The sequence below is a fragment of the Bos mutus genome, chromosome 11 (assembly GCF_027580195.1).
Source record: "Bos mutus isolate GX-2022 chromosome 11, NWIPB_WYAK_1.1, whole genome shotgun sequence".
Lineage (NCBI taxonomy): Eukaryota > Metazoa > Chordata > Mammalia > Artiodactyla > Bovidae > Bos > Bos mutus.
Window position 1 is genome coordinate 26,571,239 of NC_091627.1, and position 23,442 is coordinate 26,594,680.

Sequence of the window (23,442 nt, forward strand, 5' to 3'; positions counted from 1 at the left end):
ATGAGGAAGGGAAATAGCATATAGCTTTTGAAGTGAGATCTGAATTTGAATCTTAGTCCTACCATTTATTACCTGTACATTCCCAGTCAAACTATTTAATCTTTTTGAGTGTTAGGTTCTTCACTGATTACAAAAAAAAAAAAAAAAGGAAGGTGATAATGTCATGAAGTTTGCTTTGATGAAAAATAAAGTAACCATTGAAAATAACCAGCTCATTGTTTCTAACATTGTAGTAGACTATGATTACTAACCAATCAATGCTTTTTTTTTTTTTTTTAAACGAAAATCACAAAAGAATGACAACAATGAAGCTAGGAAGCTACACTTACTGTCACATTTTGAAGTGGTAGCCAAGACTTCTTTCCTCGTACAAACGTTGGACCTACCTGCCAGAACGAAAGCCAGAGACTTCAAATATGAAGCCATATAGTCCAGAGACAATGAATCCACCAAATAAGCTTCAAAGATTCTAGGATGCTCTGTCTGGAACTCATCTTGGATGAAAGTAACTTGTATGAATAACTAGCTTCTTTATTTCTGAATGAACAATATCAAAATCGGTATACTCAGGCAGGTAGAGTGGTATTTTCATTTTTGCACTGATAGAAAGGCAGGGACAACAGACTAAAAAGCTCCAGTTTTCAAGAGTGTACTTAACCCCTATCTTTCCACTTGTGAAGACCCACTATTCTATAACAATGATGGGTAATGATTCATTCTAGCTACCAACATCCAAAAATGAGCAATGCTTTGTAAAACTAAGTAGGCTTCTGACATAGCCCTTTTGCAAGTTCTAAACTTACTCTAAAGAGTCATCACTATGACTTATACACAGAGGTAGTTGCAATGTTATCAACAGCATTGACAGCTCAAATGGAAATAGCTTGAAGGTAACCTGAGAGTTCAAAATGTTTTTGAAAACTCAAGAGAAAACCTTTGCAAATTAACAAAGTTGTGAGGTCTAGTCTACTTAAATACCTAATTACCCTAGGGATCCACAGATGATTCCGTAATACCAGACTCGATGCTTTATTTCTCCTCCCCATCCCTAATTGTTCACTTTTGACTAATTCCATAAGGTACATGAGCTGTGGTGGTACCATATTTCTGTGCCCCTTCAATGTGGAACATATGATCATCAAAGAAGAGATGGGGCCTTATCTTTGCCAAAATGGGACCTTTGGGGGCTCCAGCAAGGAAAAGAGCTTCGTCTATTTCTAGACCCCAGCGGCGAAGGGTTTTCAGCACGCGGGCGCCTGAACTGGCTGCACTCCTGGCTGTAACCAGGTAGGTCCGGATAGGGCAACATAACCGTTCGTCTTTGGCATAAAACTTCTTTTGCAGTCTGCCTAAATCTTCCATAAAGCCTTTCAAGGGACCCTGCAAAAGGAACATATGTCACAGCTGTCATCCATGGAGCAAAAGGAAGTGAATGCTAAAAAAGCAGATATTTATAAGAAACGTGTAATACTGCATGAAGCATGCAGTATAGACCAGTAATACATTGCTGAAACTCTTTCGTTTATTGTGATTATATTTCCTTGTATGGAACCATCCTTGCATTCTTAGAATACAAAATAGGATGGCCATATAATTTATCATTTGAACACACACATTTTAAGAGTGAAAGAAGCTTCTGTAAAAAGTTGAACCAGGGCAACAGACATAAACTATCCATGGGAAAATGGGGTTACTCTAAAGTTTAGCTTAGAACTGAACCAAAAACACTACTTTTTAAATTTATTTATTTTTGTAGAATTGTACATTTTAATATTTATATAAAGTGTACTTTTCTATCTTGTTCAGTTTCTTCAGGGTTTGAATCCAATCTTGTCTATATTTACTGTAATTTATATATACCCTACTTCACACTTACTTTTATCTTCAACCTTTCTGAACACTTACTTTTAGCTGTCCCTCTAGCACAGGACAGAGAATTGGATTTTGCTATGTGATACAATCATAAAGTCTTAATTTTTAAAACAAAACTTGAGTTTATAGCATAGGTGAAATTAAAATGTATGACTGTATCACAAAACATGAGAGGGAGGAATTAAGAGTGTACTATTGTAAGATTCTTCCGTTATACATGATGTGGCATAATATTATTATGAAAGTAGACTGTTATTAATTAAGGTTGTATATTATATATCTGATGCTAACTACTATAAAATCTAACATGAGTAATAAATCATTAATGGTTATGCAATTTTAGGAAGCCTAAAAACATACAATATATACAACAAATGCTAAGTCACTTCAGTTGTGTCTGACTCTTTGTGACCCCATGTACCACAGCCCTCCAGACTACCCTGTCCATGGGATTCTCCAGGCAAGAATACTGGCGTGGGTTTCCATTTCCTCCTGCAGGGGATTGTCCCAACCCAGGGGCTGAACCTGTGTCTGTTATATATCCTGCATTGGCAGGCAGATTCTTTACCACTTGTTCCACCTGGGGAGCCCCCATGTACAATAAGTTAAAAAGCAAAAATAATAAAAGGAAAAAAAATTAAAGTTAACTCAAGATGAAACAAATCCAAAAAATAGGAAGATGGTAGATTTTAATCTGAGGCTTCCCTGGTGGCTCAGATGGTAAAGAATTCGCCTACGGTGCAGGAGACCCAGGTTTGATCCCTGAATCAGGAAGATCCTCTGAAGAAGGAAATGGCAACCCACTCCAGTATTCTTGCTTGGGAAATCTCATGAACAGAGAGACTGGCAGGCTACAGTCCATGGGGTCTCAAAGAGTTGGACACAACTGAGTAACTTAACAACAGCAACAAATAAGTTTCTGCTAATTGAAGGACACTGAACAATATTTAAATTAAAAACAAGCACAGACTGAGAGAAAATATGTGCAAAGAAATATATGATAAAGGACTTGTACCCAGAATATATAAAGAACTCTCAGAACTCAATAATAAAATGAAAAACAACCCAATTCACATGAGCAAGAGATCTGAACAGAAATTTTTTGCCAAAGAATACCTATAATGGCAAAGCACTTAATAAAATGTTCAATATCATTTGTCATTAGGATAATGCAAATTAAAATCACAATGAGGTGCTATTATGTAACCACCAAACAGCTTAAAACAAACAGATGAAAAACAACTGACATCACCAAATACTGGCAAGGATGCAGAGTAAAAGATCTCTCATGGAAATGCAAAGTGGTATGACCACTTTGGAAAATAGTTTCTTTAAAGTTAAACATATATTTATCCTGTGACCTAGAAATCTTACTCCAAGGTATTTACCTATGAGAAATGAGATTTTATGTTACACAGAATCCTGTGTGAAAACGCTTAAAGTAGCTTTATTTATAAATGTCCCAAACTGGAAATGACCTAAATATTCTCCAGTAGGTAAATTGTTAAGAACATGTGGTTCATCCATAGAACAGGCTGCCTCTGCTGCTGCTAAGTCGCTTCAGTTGTGTCCGACTCTGTGAGACCCCATAAACAGCAGCCCACCAGGCTCCCCCATTCCTGGGATTCTCCAGGCAAGAACACTGGAGTGGGTTGCCATTTCCCTCCCCAATGCAGGAAAGTGAAAAGGGAAAGTGAAGTCACACAGTCGAGTCTGACTCTTAGTGACCCCATGGACTACAGCCTACCAGGCTTCTCTGTCCCTGAGATTTTCCAGGCAAGAGTACTGGAGTGGGTTGCCATTGCCTTCTCCGTAGAAAAGGCTAGTACTCAGCATAAAAAGGAATGCACTACTGATACACGAATGACATGAATGAATCTCAAATGCATCATTTGAAGTAAAATAAATCAAATTCAAAAGACTGCATCCTTTGGGGCTCCATTTATATGATACCTGAAGAGGCAAAACATTAGGGACAGAAATCAGATTAGTGGTTGGCAGATCCTAAAGAGAGGGAGTACAATGACTTACAAAGAAACACAAGTGAATTTTGTTAGTATTTTGAGTTCGATCATGGTTTCATGTCTGTACATGTATGTTTGCCAAAACCCTCAGAACCATACACTAAAAATGATGAATTATACTGTATATGAAGTACACCTCAACAACTCTGATTAAAACAGACACATACACACCCATATGCATGTGTGCGCGCACACATACACAGAGATCACTATTCTAGAATGGTGAAATGAGACAGATATCAAATCAGGAGACAATGAGAGTGGATAAATTAATCCTGTCCAGCTGTCCCATTTGCTGGTGACCCTCAGATCTCCTCCATTTGAGACAATTGGACATTGTTATGACCAAACCACAAGCCCCACGGCCAACATAATTGAAAATCATAGTTAGGAATCATACCTCATAACTTCTTTCCCATCAGTGGAAACATCTGGCAAAGTCTGGTCTTTATAGAAGAGCTACCCTTTCTATGTGAAAAGTAGCATATTTTTCCACCTTCAGAAGGACCATATTATGGAAACAAGTATGCTTAATAAAATTCATTGGGTATTTCTCCAATAACCAGTGTTGAGCTTCACAATTGTTTAATGGGAAAATGATTTAAAATATGGAAAAAAGGAACTGATAAGTACAGAATCTAAAAGAAAGTTTGATTATTTCCCGGGGATGAGGAAAAATGGTGTTTTAAGATTATCTTGAAATAATTATTTTCAGAATTTTTAAATGCTATTTTTTAGAGATCTTGTACATTTTAATAATATTTAAAGGTTAATATACAATTGGCTCTAAATTTCAGCAAAGCAAGCATGTCAATTATAACAAAGGGTATTCCTTTTATTAGTAAACTTTGTTAACACTGAACAACTTCTTGACATGAGCTCAAGACTTCTAAACAAGCTATTTCGGAAGGGACTATGAAGTTAAACACACACATGAACACATAGAATTTAAATATCACTTGAGCTGTAATGTGCGGTAAGTTAGTAAAACATTCAGCTTTCAACTAGTCTCTTCATAGTTTTATAAATGTAATAAAACTAATAATATTTAAGTACATCTTAAGTTCAAGAAGAGCTGAGAAAAAAATGCCAATTAAAAAAAGGTCTTGGTAAGATTCACAGGTTAAACCTGAATAATCTATTGTTTCCTATTCAGTTTGGAGAAAATTTTGCTATTCAGATCTCCTTTGGTTTCGAAGTTGTAGGTTTTGTTTATTTTAGACCACAACTTTAACACTTCAATTCATGGATTGATTTCCCCAAACCTAAAATTTTAATTTCAGTTTGATTCATTGTTCATAGTTTGCACTTGTTTGAGGCTCATTATTTGACTGGATTCAAACTCTCAGTTTTGCAGATTTTTCTCAATCATGTTATGCCTTCATGGAGTCTGAGGTCATGGATGAGAGATTCAACAAGTTTACTGACTGGCTGGAAATGATCTTACTATTTTGAGAACTTATTATGTAGAATTGGCTAATTTGTAAGCTGTATTACCTCTCTTTCTTTACTTATAATTTGGAGGAGATGAACTCTTTATCATGGGGAGAGGATAGAAACATTTCCAAAAGGATAAAAGAACACTAAAAAAAAAAAACCAAAAACGTTGGCAGCTTTAAAATGAGGAGTTCATGAAAGAAAGAGAGAAGGCTACAAAGGATAAGAAGTGAGAAGTGCCTAAAAAAATTTATAAAACAGTGAAGAAATAACTATATCTATATGTTGGAAAATAAGTAGATCAAAATAAAGCAGCTTTCACTGAACCTACCTGACCAAGAGGCTTATTGTCTGCTAGGGCTTCATGTTGGAAGCATTTGTCCAGCCCGTGATCCTTGGTACTGTGTTCAGGCTCCTCACAGAAGAGGACGGCATCCCCATCAAAGACCACACGGAGCTGTGTGTCGCAGTAAGACATGTCCTTGGCGCCTTCATACATCGTTGCGGAGGCGATCCCTGGCAGACCATTGGAATTAATAAACAGTCTTAGGACCATGAGTTTTAGGGTCTACTATTTAAAAACAAAACTAAGAATAGTCCTCCCAGACCTTGAATTTCCTCTCTGGCTATTACCTGACAACTCAACTCCTCTTCACAACCACACATCTCAAACGAGCTGTCTTTGAGCTGCCTCTGTTGCTATAAGGGATGGGAGGGTGTAAAATGGGTGTAGGACAATCACTGAAGACGTCCACCTCAAGGAAGGTCAAAGCTCTAAAAGACAAACTTAAGGGCTGCTACTTGTGGAAACACCTTAGCAGAAAATCCAGTGACAATGATGTAAACAACATAATCATTGAAGCCCAAGGAAACACTAGTGAGACTTCTTTATTAACGAGAAAGAAAAAAACCAAGGAATACCTTCTTGTATTGCTTCTAGTACTTTGTCAGAATCCGCAGAAACATACAAGTTGGTAAGATATGCCTTCAAATAGCCAATGGGGCTTTTTCCTCCAGTCAGACAGAAGCGGTCAATTAGTAATCCTATTATCAGGCAAGAAAGACTTTGTTATGGCAGCAAGTTAAAGACAGCATGCTTACTGGAAATGCAAATTAAAGCTGCCTTCAGAATAACTGAGTGCCTAGAGAAATTTTAGAATTATGTTCATAGTACCAATATTGAAAAATGTCTCAGCTATTTTATATAATAGTAGGTATGTCTGCTGCATAATAATTTATGAAGTATGTCCAGATAGGCCACGCCAGTTTACTGTCACAACAACTGAGATGGCAGGCATTATTATCCTCATTATAGAAAAGGAAACTGAGACATAAATACTTGTTTAAGCCCACTAGATAACATTGACTCTTGTCTAGGCTAGAAGAGTGCACCTTTGCTTCAGCTATAGCCTCCTCACTTGATGAGAGGGCCACCTGAGATGTGGCTCTATTTTTAAGTACCATTTCCATATTTTCTTAGTAACAATACAATGTAATAGTCAGTAGTGATAGGGTTTAAACTATTTCCCTAAAACTGAAGAACAAAAGGTCTGAAATTGTCTCTCTTGACTTGAAATTTTAAATGAGGTCATTATCAGACTAAAAATTAATAGACCTTTAAATGTCTTCTGAATCAACCAAAGTTTTTAAAAAAACACTAGATGCTGGTGAGAAGTCTGTAAAATAGGCACTTACATACACTATGGATGAAAGTATGAATTGGCACGGACTGTCTAGAAAGTAATTTTGTATTTAGTAATAGAAGTATTTTTAAATTAAGTTTATTTATTTTTAATTAAAGGATAATCGTTTTACCAAATTTAAATCTTATTTTTTCTTGGACATACCCGTAAGACTGGACATGTCACTTAGCAAATAGGCTAAAGGTCTCCACATAAGTCAGGTAAATTCATAAGAGGAAAAATGGGGACCTCCCTTGAAACTCTCTAACACACTGATGGAGATGTCATGAAGAGTCTAGTGTCAAACAAATTTTCCCTGTAAAGGAATAAAGACAGTTTTGCTGGCATGGGTATGAATTTGATGTATGGGGCAAGCAGCCGGGGAGAGTCAGATGTTAAGAGTGGAAAGGAAAGGTAAAAACCTTAAAACCTTTAACATGCATCTGTGGTGAGCAAGAAGTCTGATCACACAGAGAAAGCCCTAGGCTGACGGCTCCTTGAAGTCAAGTTCAGAAGTGAAAAACGTAAAACAGAGAAATATATTGCAGGGCCTGGGATTAAGACTTTGAAATTCACACTTGACAAGTTAAGTCCAGAGCTTTGGGCCCGACTCTGGGCTGAAGTTAAAAATGAACATGGCCTCTCTTGTTCTGACATAGGCAAATAAACATTCTCACGCAGAAGGGGGTGTCGGTATCAAAGAGGCTGCATTAGTTAGGCCACGGCGAGCAAAATAACATGGCTTCTCTCTTCCAGAGCAGCAAGCTGTTCCTCCACACGGTATTTATTTTACTTACCGTAGTGATTGACGCTGTTTATAAGCCGCACTCCCACTTGGGCATGGTTATTAGTCATCAGTACAATATCAAATAAGTCCTGTTCGTCAGGATACAGCTCACGGAGTCTACAGTTGACATGCTGCAGTGCCTGCAGGTTACAAACACGGACGTGTGTGAGGAGGGCCAGGCAAGGTGGGCATCGGGGGTCTGGAGGGAACGGATCCCTTAGGTGTCCAATTCAAGCTCCGAAGACTCTTCCCTGAGAGATTGTGGCTCCTTTAAGGCAGGGTTATGCCATTCATTTCAGTATTTTCAGCCTCTCATACAAAGGACCTCAGCAAATGTTTATTGAAAGATGGGTGATGTTTTGGTTTACTAGAATTATTTCTGTGAGGTAGACATAAGATCAGGCTAACCCTTTTAGGGTTTGTCTATTTTTGTTTTTGATTCATAAAACCTGCCTTTTTTGATCATCTGATGATTATTTTTTATTGTGAAACATATAGGCTGCCTCAAGAGTTCTCATGTTATCCTTGCACAGAGGCCATGTTAATGGTCTCTGTATTGTTCCAATTTTAGCACGAGTGCCACCAAAGTGAGCATTTTGTCTATTTTTTAAATGTGAGTCTTTAGAATAGGTTTGTGGTTTCATCCAATGATTCCACTATGCTCCATAACTACTTTCTACTTACAACTAGCAGAGGTGTCATTTGTTTCTGCCTGGTTATGATGTTATTGTATCATATTTGTATAAGCTGTATAGGGGATCAGAGCTAGAAGTGCTATACATTTTAGTGCAAATTCCAAGATTACTTTCTCTATTAAAATCATGCCCCTAAGTGCCAAGAGCATCTTGACTTTTTTAATGTGCTGTGTTTGGGGCAGGAGAAGCTAATGTGAATTTCATCATATTTGAATGGGGTGTTTCATTTCTACTACTTGGAATTGTAAACTCACTATTGCTTCTGGTTATTGCTCCTTCTGTGGAGGGAATGATCGTTTCTGTTACAGATCTCAGGATTTGGACTCAGAGTTCCAAACCTCGGGCTGCAGTCCCTCCCTCAACAGTGTTGAAGTTTCTTTGAAAATACAAAGTGACCTAGGGTCAACTTGCAAATGGCAAGAATGACAAGGGTGGACTAGGAATGATAAGGAAAACTGGATGAGATCCTAAGGGTTGGCATGGGTCCTTGCCTGCCCTCTAAAGTCCTGGAGGGCCAGAGACAGCTTTGCAGAGTACCTTGACAAAGCGGAAGGCCGGCCCTGGGGTCAAGACGACATTCTCGTTGGTAAGCTGATACTCCATGTATTTCTCCAGACCCTCTTCATCATAGATTTTCCTGCTGTCCATCATGTTGAAGAGTGCCCCGGATGACACAGCAACAGTGATGGCATGCTTGGGTTTGGGCTGCAGAGAGGGGCACCAACAGGAGGACAGTCACACAGATACAAAGGGGTCAGGAATAGAGCTCATGCCAGGGTAGGGTGGGAAGCAAATAGGTGGTCCTGGCTTGGAGGACTGGGATGCTGGAGACAGCCAAGAATGGGATCCTGGCGTCTACAGTGCAGAGGGGCAGGTTTAGGGAGGAGAAGCAGTGGCCTGAGTGAGCTTCCCTGCACCACGGAGAGGAGCTAGGCCTCAGGGCTGGGCTGCGTGGGGATAAACCCGGGTGCCCAGGGGAGGCAGGCCCTGCTCACCGGCCTGGGGCGCGAGCAGTTGGGTGTCTTCTCGTACAGTGTTCTCACGGACGCCCAGTAGGCCTCATCCTCGTCCTCCTCTTCCTCTCGTTTCCTGGCCAGTTCGGACACACAGTCGTGGTCCATCTGAGAGGGGTAGAGCATCCTGCGCTGAGTATAGGATTTCCATTCGGAGGGAGGCGTGCGCGAGTATTCCCGCTGGTGTGTGTCCCTGGAATCGTGCGAGTCCCGGGAGCGGGACATGTCTCGCGTGTCCCGGGACTCTCTCTTCTCCCGGCTTTCTCGCATCTCTCGCCCCGTGCTGTGAGACCAGGTGTCAGGATTCTCAGACTTGGTGGTGCGCCGGGACGTGGTCTGCAGCTGGGCCTCCGGGGACATGGAATTCCGTGAGTCGAGTGGCATGTTTTGCGTGGTTGGTGAGGGCTGTGCTGACAGCTGTTTCGGTGACTCTTGATGGCTAGGGGAGGTGGATGAAGTCCGGGAGGTCGTGGAGCTATTGGGGAGCTGGAACAAGAAAGTGGGCCTCTGGGTTCCATGCTTGCTTAGGGTCCCTGTACTCCTCTCCACCCAGCTGGCATCAAGGAGCTGTCCCTTCTGTCTGTTCCATTCCTAGCTCTTACATGGATCCTGGTTCATCTCAGCTTCTTTTAAATAGGGCTTAGTAGTAGTAGTAGTAGTAATTTAGTCGCTAAGTTGTGTCCAACTCTTGCGACCCTATGGACTGTAGCCTGCCAGGCTCCTCTAGGGATTCTCCAGGCAAGAATACCGGAGTGGGCTGCCATTTCCTTCTCCAGGGGATCTTCCCAACCCAGGAATCGAACCTGGGTCTCCTGCATTGCAGGCAGATTCTTTACCGACTGAGCTATGAGGGAAGCCCTTAAATAGGGCTTAAGGGGCTCCAAATGTTAGACATTTCTGTTATGTGAACACAAAGACAGCTCTCATTTTCCCCAGCTGCCCTGTCAGCCCCTTTCACTTTCTTTGTTCATTTCCTTTTGTGATAGACAGGGTGGAGGTCCTTTTCCTTGCTCCTACATAGTCGGCACACACTTTACAAAGTTCTGTCACTTTGTTCACATACACCTGCTTAGTCAGAGACCTCCAGGTAGGACAGAGGGCTTGAGTAAGGGACCTTGCTTGCCCCTGTCTCCACCTGCCACCTCCAGTTAACTCAGCGAGTGGCTGGACCGGAAGTCCCCACCACTGAAGGCTCTATAAAGCATCATGTCGGGGCATGTGTCTCCACCTTTGCCCCCTGTAGTTAAAGCAGCGAATACTGGGAAGGTCGGCAGGCTGGAGAATCAAGTGACTCCCCTTCAGAGTTTCTTGTGCCAGGGAAGTTCAACTGGAGAGAATCATCTTCCTAAACTGGAAGCAATCTTTCTAGAGAAAGGACTCTTTCACTAAGGTGTAAGAGAGATTATAAGTATCCATATATCATTCCAGCTTTTGTGACTGTTTCACAAGTTTCAAAAGGCAAGTTCTTGGTTAAATTATTGAGCCAGTCCTCACAAAGATAGACAGATTGTTTCTCCCAGTGCCTGGGACCGGGTCACCCTCTGCATTCAAAAACTTAATCTCACGACAGACTTTTTCTTTTGTGTGACTAGGCCTAGTTAAGGGCTCACAGTGTCACACAGCCTAGTATTCTTCAACAATTTATCTCCTTTGTTGACCTTTTCACCCCCTCTTCTGAGTCTTGAGTATTCAATGAATAGTTTTTAAATGTGTGAAGTAAGGAAGGAGAAACCGTGGAGTTTAATCATTCAGGGAGCCGTTTAGAGACCTAGAGACTCTAGGTTTTGATTTAGTTCTGTGGGCATTACTAATGAGAAATCTTAGGTGACTCTGTGTTTCAGTTTCCTTACGCTGGGGATTAGTGGGGGTGGGAGTGTGTGACACTAATTAGCTGAAAGATATAAAATACACAGAACAGGGCCTGGCACATAGAAAGTATCAATGCACATTGCTGTTATTATTACTATTATTCTGCAATGTGCTCTTCCCTTTCGTGCCCATCTCTACCTTAAGACTGGTGTTCTTGCTTCTGGACTCCTCTGCTGATGGAGGTCTGGTGGATGGGCTCCGTGAAGTTCGAGACCACTGATTTCGCACTACGTACCCTCGAGAGTCTGACTTCGGCAAAGTTAATTCTTGTGATCCCTTTTGAGGAGAGAAGAGACCCAGAAGTGTAATACCCCACCCCCACCCCCTGTCCTTCCACACATGTGCTGATGAAATAGCCATGTCGAGCTAAATATGGCAGTGATCAGTGAGAAGGTCCCTGACCTCTATAACCTGTAATTCAGCCTTAGCCCTTGTGTATTTTTCTAGCTCTGATTGAATCCTAACTTCTGTGAGGATCCATGAAGTGGGAATCTACCTGGAAGGGCATCCAAAACCAAGAAGCAAATCTGGTATCTCATGTTTTTTCACCTGTGACTCTAAGAGTCTTATGCGAAGCTTAGTAGAGTTGAGCATTCTTCCTCCCTTTTCCCCACATCTTTCCTTAAGGATGAGCCTGTTATCAGATGCTGAAAAGACATCTCCAGCACTTTTGACCAGACTGCAAAGATGAAAGCAGCTGGTACCTGGTTAAGGCTGCCGCAGGGCTCCAGGCACTGCAGGAGAAGGAATAGCGCCCTCTAGCACTCCCTTTGGGAGGAACAGGATGGAGGAGACCATGGAGAGGCAAGTGGACATTTCTATTCCCGTATCCTTCCCCTCACCCAGATTGCCTGTGGCTCCCCTCCAAAATCAATAGTTTGATCTCTGCTCACCCTGATCATCGTGATCTGCCGGCCCTGTTCCCACAACAGGCACATGTGAATATAAATACGTATTGTGCGGCAGGGGCTAAGAAGTACTTTTCCCTCAGCTGCACAAAGGCAGCGTCTACACGACGGGTGACCCCGCATGGAGCAACATCTCAGCGAGTGATTCGGTATGACTGCACGCCTCATCTGAAAGATGGTGCAGAAAATGGTCAATGTGATGGCCAGACTCCCCTTCCCTCCCTGATTTGAACATAGACCAGTCTCTTCCCTTAGACTGAGCAGAGGTTTCTATACCGCTTGTTCTGTATGAAGACTGGGATGTGGACTGGACTGGGAGGCAGGGACCAGCTAGCTTCTCCTAGGTTTTTCTCGACCTCTCCACAAGGGCATTAGGTATCCCTTAATGCACATCTTGATAGCTTGGTCTTGTCTCCCCAAACTCCACTGCCCCCTAATATTTTTTGTTATGCTGTCTACTCTTTAATTTTCTCACCAACTCTAAAGAGGTCAGCTCACCTGAGTGGTCAGACGAACTGATTTCTCAGAATCCTTTCTAGATTTGTCTCCTTCTAGGCTGTCTTTTGAGTACCTCGATCCAGTCTCATTCTTGACATGGAAACAAAGAATGTTTATTAATTTTTTACCTCAGGGACATTAGAAACTTTGGGTATGGGGAATGAAAGGATAAATAAGAATTAGAATTTGTCTCCTTGCCATTATCAAAAAATATAGATTTTAGATATTATTTTTTCCCCTGTTCTAACAAGCGTGAGTAAAAAGAATACATATCAGAGAACTATACGAACAAATTTTTAATATAGAAATTTGTTGATGTATAGATTTGAGGTGGTGGTAGTTTAGTTGCTAAGTCGTGTCTGACTCGTCTGACTCTTGTGACCCCATGGACTGTAGCCCAGCAGGCTTCTCTGTCCATGGGATTTCCCAGGCAAGAGTACTGGAGTGGGTTGCCATTTCCTTCTCCAGGGGATCTTCCTGACCCAGAAATTGAACCTGGGTCTCTTCCTTTACAGGCATTCTCCTGCATTTCAGATGGATTCTTTACCGACTGAGCCACCAAGAAAGGCCAATAGATTTCGAAACATGATGCATTTATCATTTGAAAAATGATAACGGGGGAAATGCTTTGGGATAATTTCCCAGAGGTCAGTAGCACTTAGAATTAAGTGTGGAGTTGCTTACACAGAACATTTTTTTCCCCATTATTCAGAAGGTTGCTTCTTATGGAACTTTTTCATTTGCCATGTAGAATTGAAACTTCTCTCTCTTTTTTTTTTTTCCATAAACCAATTTTCTGTAGATCTGAGCCTCATCAATAATAGATTTTTAAAATCAAAGACCTTAATCCTATAGAAATCAATCAATAGGCATGTATTCTATCCGTATCATCTAACTATTCATAGCATCAAGAGTGAAAAGAGGTTTCTTATCAATAAACTAATAGGGAAGGCCATGCAGGAAAACACAAGATGATAACTTATTTCATGGACATCTATTCAATTTTTTTTTTCATTTTCAATTGCAGGAAATACTATTTTACTGGGCCAGTATTTCTATTGCTTCCTGCCAATTCAGTAACTATAATGCAGTCAAGATTAATATTATTTATCTGTTTAAGGAGCTCAACTTCCAGCATAAATTGAGGTTTTCAAGGGCAGTCTGTTAATCTCTTTATGCTCTGTGTCTTGCACTCACGAAAAATCTCAAGTTGAGTGATTGAGTCTGTGTCTGAAGAGAATGGCATAGCTGTGCATTCCTAGAACTAATCCTAAAATCTTTTTGTCACCGTGCCCCCAAACACACACACACCACCACCACCACCGTAAAATCCCACCACTTCTAACTCCAAAAGATATTTGAATCCAGTCCCTCTTCTCCATTTCTTTTACCATTGCCTTGTTCTAGGCCTTTAGATCATTATGGACATGTAATCTTAAAATACAGCTTTTAACCAGATTTTATGGCCTCAAATCCTCTCAACTTCTAGGTCTATCTACTCGATTTATTTATGATATTTATAAAATGTAAATCTACTGATGCTTTATTTTCAGGTGCATTCTTCATTCGCTTGGTTAGAGAGACAAGAGACTCATGCTGTATCCTGTCTACCTGTAACTTGTATACCCTCCACTCTACATCTTATTTCTGTTCTATTTATGCCAAATGACTTGTATTTGTCTGTATACCACCCTTATTTTCTTAAAACCTCCTTTTCCCCTCAGTGTTCTTCAGAGCTAAGCTCAGCATGACCTGGGAGAAGTTCCCAGTGTTAAACATTCCTCCGTGTTGCCTGTGTCTTGTGTACACACTTTTACTGAGCGCCAAATTGAACTTTGTTTATGTATTCTCTTTCCTACTAGGCTGTGCATTCTTCAAAGATAGCAACTGTGTTTCACCTCTTACCACTCCCGTGTGAGCATCTGCTCAATGAATGCTGATTATTGGATGGACTTACACCACATGCTTTCAGCTCCTTTTCCTCCACTCTCCATATTCTTTACCTCTCCTTTTGTTTCTATGTGTGGTCATCCTCTGAAATTTGATTGCTGCAAAGCATTGCCCCCGAGAAAAGGATGGGCTGACATCTATGTTTCCTCAGTCCTTTGGCAAGATTCTAGGACATTCAATTCACTGACCTTCTTTTTCTGTTTCAGAGATGTTTGACTCATTTCTCTAACTACTGATATTCTTTTGTTGTTATGTAGGTTTTCTTCTCCCCAGCTCCATTTCCTGTTGTTTTTGTTGCTCAGTTTAGGTTTGCATTTAGAATGTCAAATTTATGACATCATATGTGATTCCATAGTAACCAGCTGACTCTGTGAATATGTGACTTTTTTTTTTTTTTTTAAATTCTCTTTATTACTTTTAAAAAAAAATCACATGCTCCCCATCCTGAACCCTCCTCCCTCCCAACCTCCCCATACCATCCCCCTGGGCCTTCCCAGCGCACCAGCCCCAAGCATCCAGCATCGTGCACTGAACCTGGACTGGCATCTCGTTTCATACATGACATTTCACATGTTTCAATGACATTCTCCCAAATCTTCCCACCCTCTCCCACAGAGTCCATAAGACTGTTCTATACATCAGTGTCTCTTTTGCTGTCTCGTACACAGGGTTATCGTTACCATCTTTCTAAATTCCATATACATGCGTTAGTATACTGTATTTATGTTTTTCCTTCTGGCTTACTTCACTCTGTATAATAGTCTCCAGTTTCATCCACCTCATTAGAACTGATTCAAATGTATTCTTTTTAATGGCTGAGTAATACTCCATTGTGTATATGTACCACAGCTTTCTTATCCATTCATCTGCTGATGGACATCTAGGTTGCTTCCATGTCCTGGCTATTATAAACAGTGCTCATGATGAACATTGGGGTACATGTGTCTCTTTCCCTTCTGGTTTCCTCAGTGTGTATGCCCAGCAGTGGGATTGCTGGATCATAAGGCAGTTCTATTTCCAGTTTTTAAGGAATCTCCACACTGTTCTCCATAGTGGCTGTACTAATTTGCATTCCCACCAACAGTGTAAGAGGGTTCCTTTTCTCCACACCCTCTCCAGCATTTATTATTTGTAGACTTTTGGATCGCAGCCATTCTGACTGGTGTGAAATGGTACCTCATAGTGGTTTTGATTTGCATTTCTCTGATAAAGAGTGATGTTGAACATCTTTTCAAGTGTTTGTTAGCCATCTGTATGTCTTCTTTGGAGAAATGTCTATTTAGATCTTTGGCCCATTTTTTGATTGGGTCATTTATTTTTCTGGAGTTGAGCTGTAGGAGTTGCTTGTATATTTTTGAGATTAGTTGTTTGTCGGTTGCTTCATTTGCTATTATTTTCTCCCATTCTGAAGGCTGTCTTTTCACCTTGCTAATAGTTTCCTTTGATGTGCAGAAGCTTTTAAGTTTAATTAGGTCCCATTTGTTTATTTTTGCTTTTATTTCCAATATTCTGGGAGGTGGGTCATAGAGGATCCTGCTGTGATGTATGTCAGAGAGTGTTTTGCCTATGTTCTCCTCTAGGAGTTTTATAGTTTCTGGTCTTATGTTGAGATCTTTAATCCATTTTGAGTTTATTTTTGTATATGGTGTTAGAAAGTGTTCTAGTTTCATTCTTTACAAGTGGTTGACCAGATTTCCCAGCACCACTTGTTAAAGAGATTGTCTTTAATCCACTGTATATTCTTGCCTCCTTTGTCAAAGATAAGGTGTCCATATGTGCGTGGATTTATCTCTGGGCTTTCTATTTTGTTCCATTGATCTATATTTCTGTCTTTGTGCCAGTACCATACTGTCTTGATAACTGTGGCTTTGTAGTAGAGCCTGAAGTCAGGTAGGTTGATTCCTCCAGTTCCATTTTTCTTTCTCAAGATCGCTTTGGCTATTCGAGGTTTTTTTGTATTTCCATACAAATTGTGAAATTATTTGTTCTAGCTCTGTGAAGAATACTGTTGGTAGCTTGATAGGGATTGCATTGAATCTATAAATTGCTTTGGGTAGTATACTCATTTTCACTATATTGATTCTTCCAATCCATGAACATGGTATATTTCTCCATCTATTAGTGTCCTCTTTGATTTCTTTCACCAGTGTTATATAGTTTTCTATATATAGGTCTTTAGTTTCTTTAGGTAGATATATTCCTAAATATTTTATTCTCTTCGTTGCAATGGTGAATGGAATTGTTTCCTTAATTTCTCTTTCTGTTTTCTCATTATTAGTGTATAGGAATGCAAGGGATTTCTGTGTGTTGATTTTATATCCTGCAACTTTACTATAATCATTGATTAGTTCTAGTAATTTTCTGGTGGAGTCTTTAGGGTTTTCTATGTAGAGGATCATGTCATCTGCAAATAGTGAAAGTTTTACTTCTTCTTTTCCAATTTGGATTCCTTTTATTTCTTTTTCTGCTCTGATTGCTGTAGCCAAAACTTCCAAAACTATGTTGAATAGTAATGGTGAAAGTGGGCACCCTTGTTTTGTTCCTGACTTTAGAGGAAAAGCTTTCAATTTTTCACCATTGAGGATAATGTTTGCTGTGGGTTTGTCATATATAGCTTTTATTATGTTGAGGTATGTTCCTTCTATTCCTGCTTAAAAAAAGAAATAGTATTTATTTGGGTGCATCCATTCATAACCATTGTCTGGGTTTTTATGAATCAATGTCTAAACAATGTTCAAATGTTTAATATCATCATCAGCATTACTGTTTCCTTCTTTTTAAATCTGTCTAATATTTCTAAGTTACTTATCCTATCAATCCCGTTTGTGGGTGTACATTTTCTGGTACTGCCAAAATGAATGGCAGACTCATTTGTGGGCCTGATCATTTCTTACTATTTATCCTGACACACTTTGGAGAACTTTCTGAAAATCTGGAGACTATTTTTAACCACTGAGACCTGTTCTACACTTGAGTGTAGCTTCAGTATTTGGTGTATCTTTCACAATGGCAAGGCCACGTCCATTCATTAAGTTAAAGTACTCAATGTGGATAGACATAGTGTGGCAGAATGACACTTTCACTGTTTTGCCTGGTGTTTGCCCCATCCCGAAACATCTAAACATACATCTGTCCCTCTTGTGTACACACAGAGAAGAATGTGTAAAATCCAGTCCCTGACTCTGGTGTATAAGGTCCAATAATGTTCTTCACTTATGGTTCTGCTTTTAGGTCAGAGACATGTGCCATGTCTATCTGATATTGTCAAGCCATCATGGACTGAGACAGGAGAAGTTCTGACAGCTTTAATCAAAGTTCTCCAGAGGTCTTCTAGATAGTTGGTTATGTACACTCCAGGTTAGACTGCCTGGTTTTCCATCCTTAAATTCTGTCCCCTCCCAGCCCCCATTTCTCACTGTGATCTCTGACAGGTTGTTTAATGATCCTAAATCTCAATATCCTCATTTAGAAAATGAAGATAATGATGGTATCAGCACCAAATGGCAGTTGTGATAGTTGAAATATAAAGTTTTGAAGACAATGGCATTCATGAGTTAGCAGTGGACACTGTCCATGTCACAAAAAGGATGGCTTGGGGCATGTTGGGCCTCATGTTAGTCAACATAGCTGCACCTTTCCTGAGACAACTGAATAGCTTATGGAAGGAAAGAAAAATTTGATTTTCCCGTTGTCTTCATCTGCCACTTGAATTGGTTTGCTGCGTCCATTTTCTCCTGCTGTGTAACAAATCGCCATTTATTTATCAGTTTAAACAAGTCTGTTTATTATCTCATAGTTCCTCAAACTAGAAGTCTAAGTGGTCTTAACTGAGTTCTCTGCTCAGGATCACCTAAGGCTGAAACCAAGGTACGCCGGGATGGATCGGAAGCTCTGAGGAAAAATCTGCTTCCAAGTCAGTTCATGTTCAAGGAATCCAGTTTCCTGCAACTGTAGGACTGAAGTCCAAGTTGCTGGATGTTGGCCAGCATTTACTCTCAGCTCCCAGAGGCCATTCTCAGGTCCTTGCCCCAAGCCCTCCCTCTCATTAATGGGGAACCTCCGTCATGTTGAATTCCTTTCTTGTCTTGAATCTCTCTGCCTTTCTCTTCTGTTAAGGGACAGAGACAATGCTTTGTTCTTAAAGAAATCAAATGATTAGGTTATGCCTACTTGGAAAAAATCTCCTTTTAATATAACCAAGTCAGCTGATGAGTAAGCTAAATGATAGCTACAAAATCTCTTTGTAGAACATATCATGGAGGTGGTGTCCCACTTCATACAGGGGGAAGGAATCATTTAAGGATAAGGGTCTTCTGTGGGCCATCATCTTAAACTGTGTCCACCACACTCACTTAACTTACTTTACCTTAGTGACTTTTCAAATCCGGAGCTAAAAGAGTAAAACCCAGGCTTGCAAATTATTGACCACCATCTTCTACCTCAAGGAATATAGGCTAACTAGGACTTCTTTAGGCACTTGATTTAAATACCTTTTCTATTTTTGAAAGTATGGGAAAGTTAATAGATGGAGAGGTGTCTGAGCTTATTCTTAAGTCTCTTGGATTCAAGTGTTTGGATATTTTTGGAGGAGTGATGAACGTATCCCTTTAGCCCTCTGATAGTCTGTGACTGTTTTAGCAGTCGTGGAACAGCCCTGGGAGCACCTTGACACCTACTGAGTGTTTGTTGTTGTTGTTTAGTTGCTCAGTCATGTCTTACTCTTTGTGACCCCATAGACTGTAGCCCACCAGGTTCCTCTGTCCATAGGTTTCCCAAGTAAGAAAGAATACCGTGGGTTGTGATTTCCTCCTCCAGGGAATCTTCCCAACCCAAGGACTGAACCTGCATCTCCTGCATTGAGAGATGGCTTCTTTACCACTGAGCCACTAGGGTGGCTAGGGAAGTCCAATGATTTCTTTTTTTTTTCCTAAAAATAAACTCAGCAGTGGCCACAGGACTGGAAAAGGTCAGTTTTCATTCCAATCCCAAAGAAAGGCAATGCCAAAGAATGCTCAAACTACCGCACAATTGCACTCATCTCACATGCTAGTAAAGTAATGCTCAAAATTCTCCAAGCCAGGCTTTAGCAGTTTGTGAACCATGAACTTCCAGATGTTCAAGCTGGTTTTAGAAAAGGCAGAGGAACCAGAGGTCAAATTGCCAACATTCGTTGGATCATCAAAAGAGCAAGAGAGTTCCAGAAAAACATCTATTTCTGCTTTATTGACTATGCCAAAGCCTTTGACTGTGTGGATCACAATAAACTGTGGAAAATTCTGAAAGAGATGGGAATACCAGACCACCTGACCTACCTCCTGAGAAACCTGTATGCAGGTCAGGAAGCAACAGTTAGAACTGGACCTGGAACAACAGATTGGTTCCAAACAGGAAAAGGAGTATATCAAGTCTGGATATTGTTACCCTGCTTATTTAACTTTTATGCAGAGTACATCATGAGAAACGCTGAGCTGGAAGAAGCACAAGCTGAAATCAAGATTGCTGGGAGAAATATCAACAACTTCAGACAGGCAGATAATACCACCCTTATGGCAGAAAGTGAAGAGGAACTCAAAAGCCTCTTGATGAAAGTGAAAGAGGAAAGTGAAAAAGTTGGCTTAAAGCTCAACATTCAGGAAACTGAGATCATGGCATCCGGTCCCATCACTTCATGGCAAATAGATGGGGAAACAGTGGAAACAGTGGCTGACTTTATTTTGAGGGGGCTCCAAAATCACTGCAGATGGTGACTGCAGCTATGAAATTAAAAGACACTTACTCCTTGGAAGGAAAGTTATGACCAACCTAGACAGCATATTAAAAAGCAGAGACATTACTTTGTCAACAAAGTTCCATCTAGTCAAGACTATGGTTTTTCCAGTGGTCGTGTATGGATGTGAGAGTTGGACTATAAAGAAAGCTAAGTGCCAAAGAATTGATGCTTTTGAACTGTGGTGTTGGAGAAGACTCTTGAGAGTCCCTTGGACTGCAAGGAGATCCAAGCAGTCCATCCTAAAGGAGATCAGTCCTGGGTGTTCATTGGAAGGACTGATGTTGAAGCTGAAACTCCAGTCCTTTGGCCACCTGATGCGAAGAGCTGACTCATTTGAGAAGACCCTGATGCTGGGAAAGATTGAGGGCTGGAGGAGAAGGGGACAACAGAGGATGAGATGATTGGATGGTATCACCGACTCAATGGACTTGAGTTTGGGTAAACTCCGGGAGTTGGTGATGGACAGGGAGGCCTGGCGTGCTGCGGTTCATGGGGTTGCAAAGAGTCGGACATGACTGAGTGACTGAACAGAACTGAAAAATAAATGTGAGGATAAAGTGATATATCCTTTTTTACACCTTTCTGTAGAAATGGAGTCATCACTCATAATTGACCTTCAAAATGTATACCTGAGGTATCAATGTGGGTTTTCAAGTCAAATAAACCTGCATTTAAAAGCTAGCCCTGCTACTAATTGTTTAGTAAACCTCTCAACACCTCAGTAAATCCCCCAACATCTCTGAACCTTGTTTTTTATCTCTACAAGATGGGTATTATGATATCTAGTTTGAGGATCTCTTAGGGAGAAAGATATGTGGAATGCTTTTAATATATTTGGCCCAGAATTCCTGGTTTTGTGGCCAAGTGAGTCACACACATTACTTTGCAGTCCCTCTCTTCAGGAAGCAGGGATTTCCCACCCCTTGAATCAGGCCTGCCTGTGTTTTATCTACAGTGGTGCTGAGAAGTAGCATTGTGTGAGTTCTAGAACCTGGGCCCTCAAAAGCTTGCAGTAGCTCATTTTCCCTTCTGAAATGCCTAGGGATGGTCTGAAATCTTTATGAATGAAAAAACATGGACCATGAGAGCTCATGATTTTGATGAGGCAACTTGTCCAAAGTCACAAAATCGGCAGCAGATAGAATCAAGTTTCTAACTCAATCCTATCTGCCTCTGAAACTTAACAATGATTGTTTTTTTTTTTGTTTAATCACACTTCCTCATCTGGGAGCTTCTCCAGTGGCCCATTCTTCTATCCCCAGCTTAACAGTAGGTCAGTTGGAAACCCTATGCAGTTAATTGAATAGTCTAATTAATTAGATCAGAAAAACCTTGCAAGTTTCTAAATATGAGCCTTATCCAATGAGACCATGTCTCTACAAGTCACAGAGCATGAATAAGGAGAAACTTCTCATATCAATCCTGCTGACAGTGTTTGTGAATAGTACGCTTGCTATGAGTTGGTAAGTGGAAATTCCTCATCCAGAATATTGATTGAAGGGCAGCATGCATATACCAGGCCCTGCCCAGATGGCAGGTATGTGAGTGTTCTGTTTACATGGGTCAAATCTGCAAAGTACAAGTTCTGGGATGGTTATCCAGAGAAGAGAGTATGCTGCTCAGCACTCACCAGTGAAGAATAAGCTGTTTTTGAAGTTCATATTTCTTGAGTGTGTCCATCTTGATTATCTGTATGACTCAGGAGAAACCGTGAATTTGGGTAGCCAGAGAACTCTGTCTGTGGCACAGGCTAATGTGATATGATTGATGGATTGGGAAAGAATTAAAAAATGTAAAACACTTGTAATTTTTTTTTTTCGTACAGTAATTCTATGTTTAATTTTTTTTTTTTTTTGAGGAACCACCATACTGTGTTCCATAATGACTGCACCATTTTGCATTCCCACCATCAATCCACAAGTGTAGCACCTTCTCTACATCCCCACCAATATTTGGGTTTGGTTTTTTTTTTCAGTTCTTGTTTGTTTTTTTGGTAATAGCCATTGTGATGAGGTGATATGTCATTGAGATTTGACTTGCGTTTCCCTAATAGTAATGCTGAACATCTTTTCATGTACTTATTTGCCGTGTGTATATCATCTTTGGAAAAATATCTGTTCAGGTCCTTTGTCCATTTTTTATTTTTTATTTTTTTTAAAAATTTTATTTTATTTTTAAACTTTAATTTTTTTTTTTTTTTTTAAAGTGGACCATTTTTAAAGTCTTTATTGAGTTTGTTACAGTATTGTTTCTGTTTTATATTTTGGTTTATTGGCCTCAAGGTATGTGGAATCTTATTTCACTGACCAGGGATTGAACCTGTGACCCCTGCTTGGAAGGCAGAGTCCTAACCATTGGACCGCTATGGAAGTCCCTAGAAAATATATATTTTTAAAGTAATCTGAAGGGGAATCATAAAGTTAAAGATGTTCTTTTAAAGTATAAGTCCTTTAAAAATAGAAGTGTTACTTAATTGCTATATAGATTAGCATTCTGAGCTTCAATCTTCCCATCTGTAAAATAGGAATTAAGTGTTTATATGCGTCTCACAATTTTGTCATAAAACTTGAATGAAATCATGCAAGTAAAAGCATGTAGCACAGTTCACAGTGAGTTCTTAATAACACATACCTCCAAGACAACTTCCATTAAAATATATATATATATATATATCTGCATGTTTCAACAGGGAGAAAAGGTCAATTGGAAGATGGCCAAAGGGCTTAAAAATCAGGCAGGCTAAGTAGAAATTGGTGACCACTTTCTCATAAAGGTGAGAGAACTTGGTGCCAGTGTGAAATCAGGGTCTTGATCTTTTTAAAAAATCATGAGGAATTTTTTCCACTTCTCATTTGGCTAAGCCAAAATGGTCCATGTTCACCTTTTCCCCTCCATTCTGCCTTCAACACTTACTTTCATAAGTAAAGTTAACAAATG

At 40.2% G+C, this 23,442-nt stretch overlaps 1 protein-coding gene and 1 non-coding gene across 2 annotated transcripts; both read right to left on the bottom strand.

Moving 5' to 3' along the window:
- Window positions 1–1,056: 1,056 nt before the first annotated feature.
- NT5C1B (5'-nucleotidase, cytosolic IB) lies at window positions 1,057–14,956 on the bottom strand. Its single transcript, XM_005895642.3, has 9 exons — window positions 14,924–14,956; window positions 12,786–12,875; window positions 11,518–11,655; window positions 9,493–9,996; window positions 9,035–9,202; window positions 7,813–7,942; window positions 6,255–6,377; window positions 5,665–5,849; window positions 1,057–1,380 (listed from the first exon to the last, which is right to left on the bottom strand). Exons 1-9 carry the CDS (start codon window positions 14,954–14,956, stop codon window positions 1,057–1,059), a joined length of 1,695 nt encoding a protein of 564 aa, XP_005895704.1.
- Window positions 8,291–8,397, bottom strand: LOC138990103 (U6 spliceosomal RNA). The gene has a single exon (XR_011466268.1). It is a non-coding gene; the product is annotated as a U6 spliceosomal RNA (small nuclear RNA).
- Window positions 14,957–23,442: the final 8,486 nt, after the last annotated feature.

Bases quoted from the DNA above. Each gene is read 5' to 3' on its own strand.
- NT5C1B (XM_005895642.3), bottom strand. From the start codon at position 14,956: ATGAGTCAAACATCTCTGAAACAGAAAAAGAAG. The intron at 12,876-14,923 runs GTCAGTGAATTG...TTCCATGTCAAG, and splicing joins CTCTGAAACAGAAAAAGAAG to AATGAGACTGGATCGAGGTA. The intron at 7,943-9,034 runs GTACTCTGCAAA...TGTAACCTGCAG, and splicing joins CGGCCTTCCGCTTTGTCAAG to GCACTGCAGCATGTCAACTG.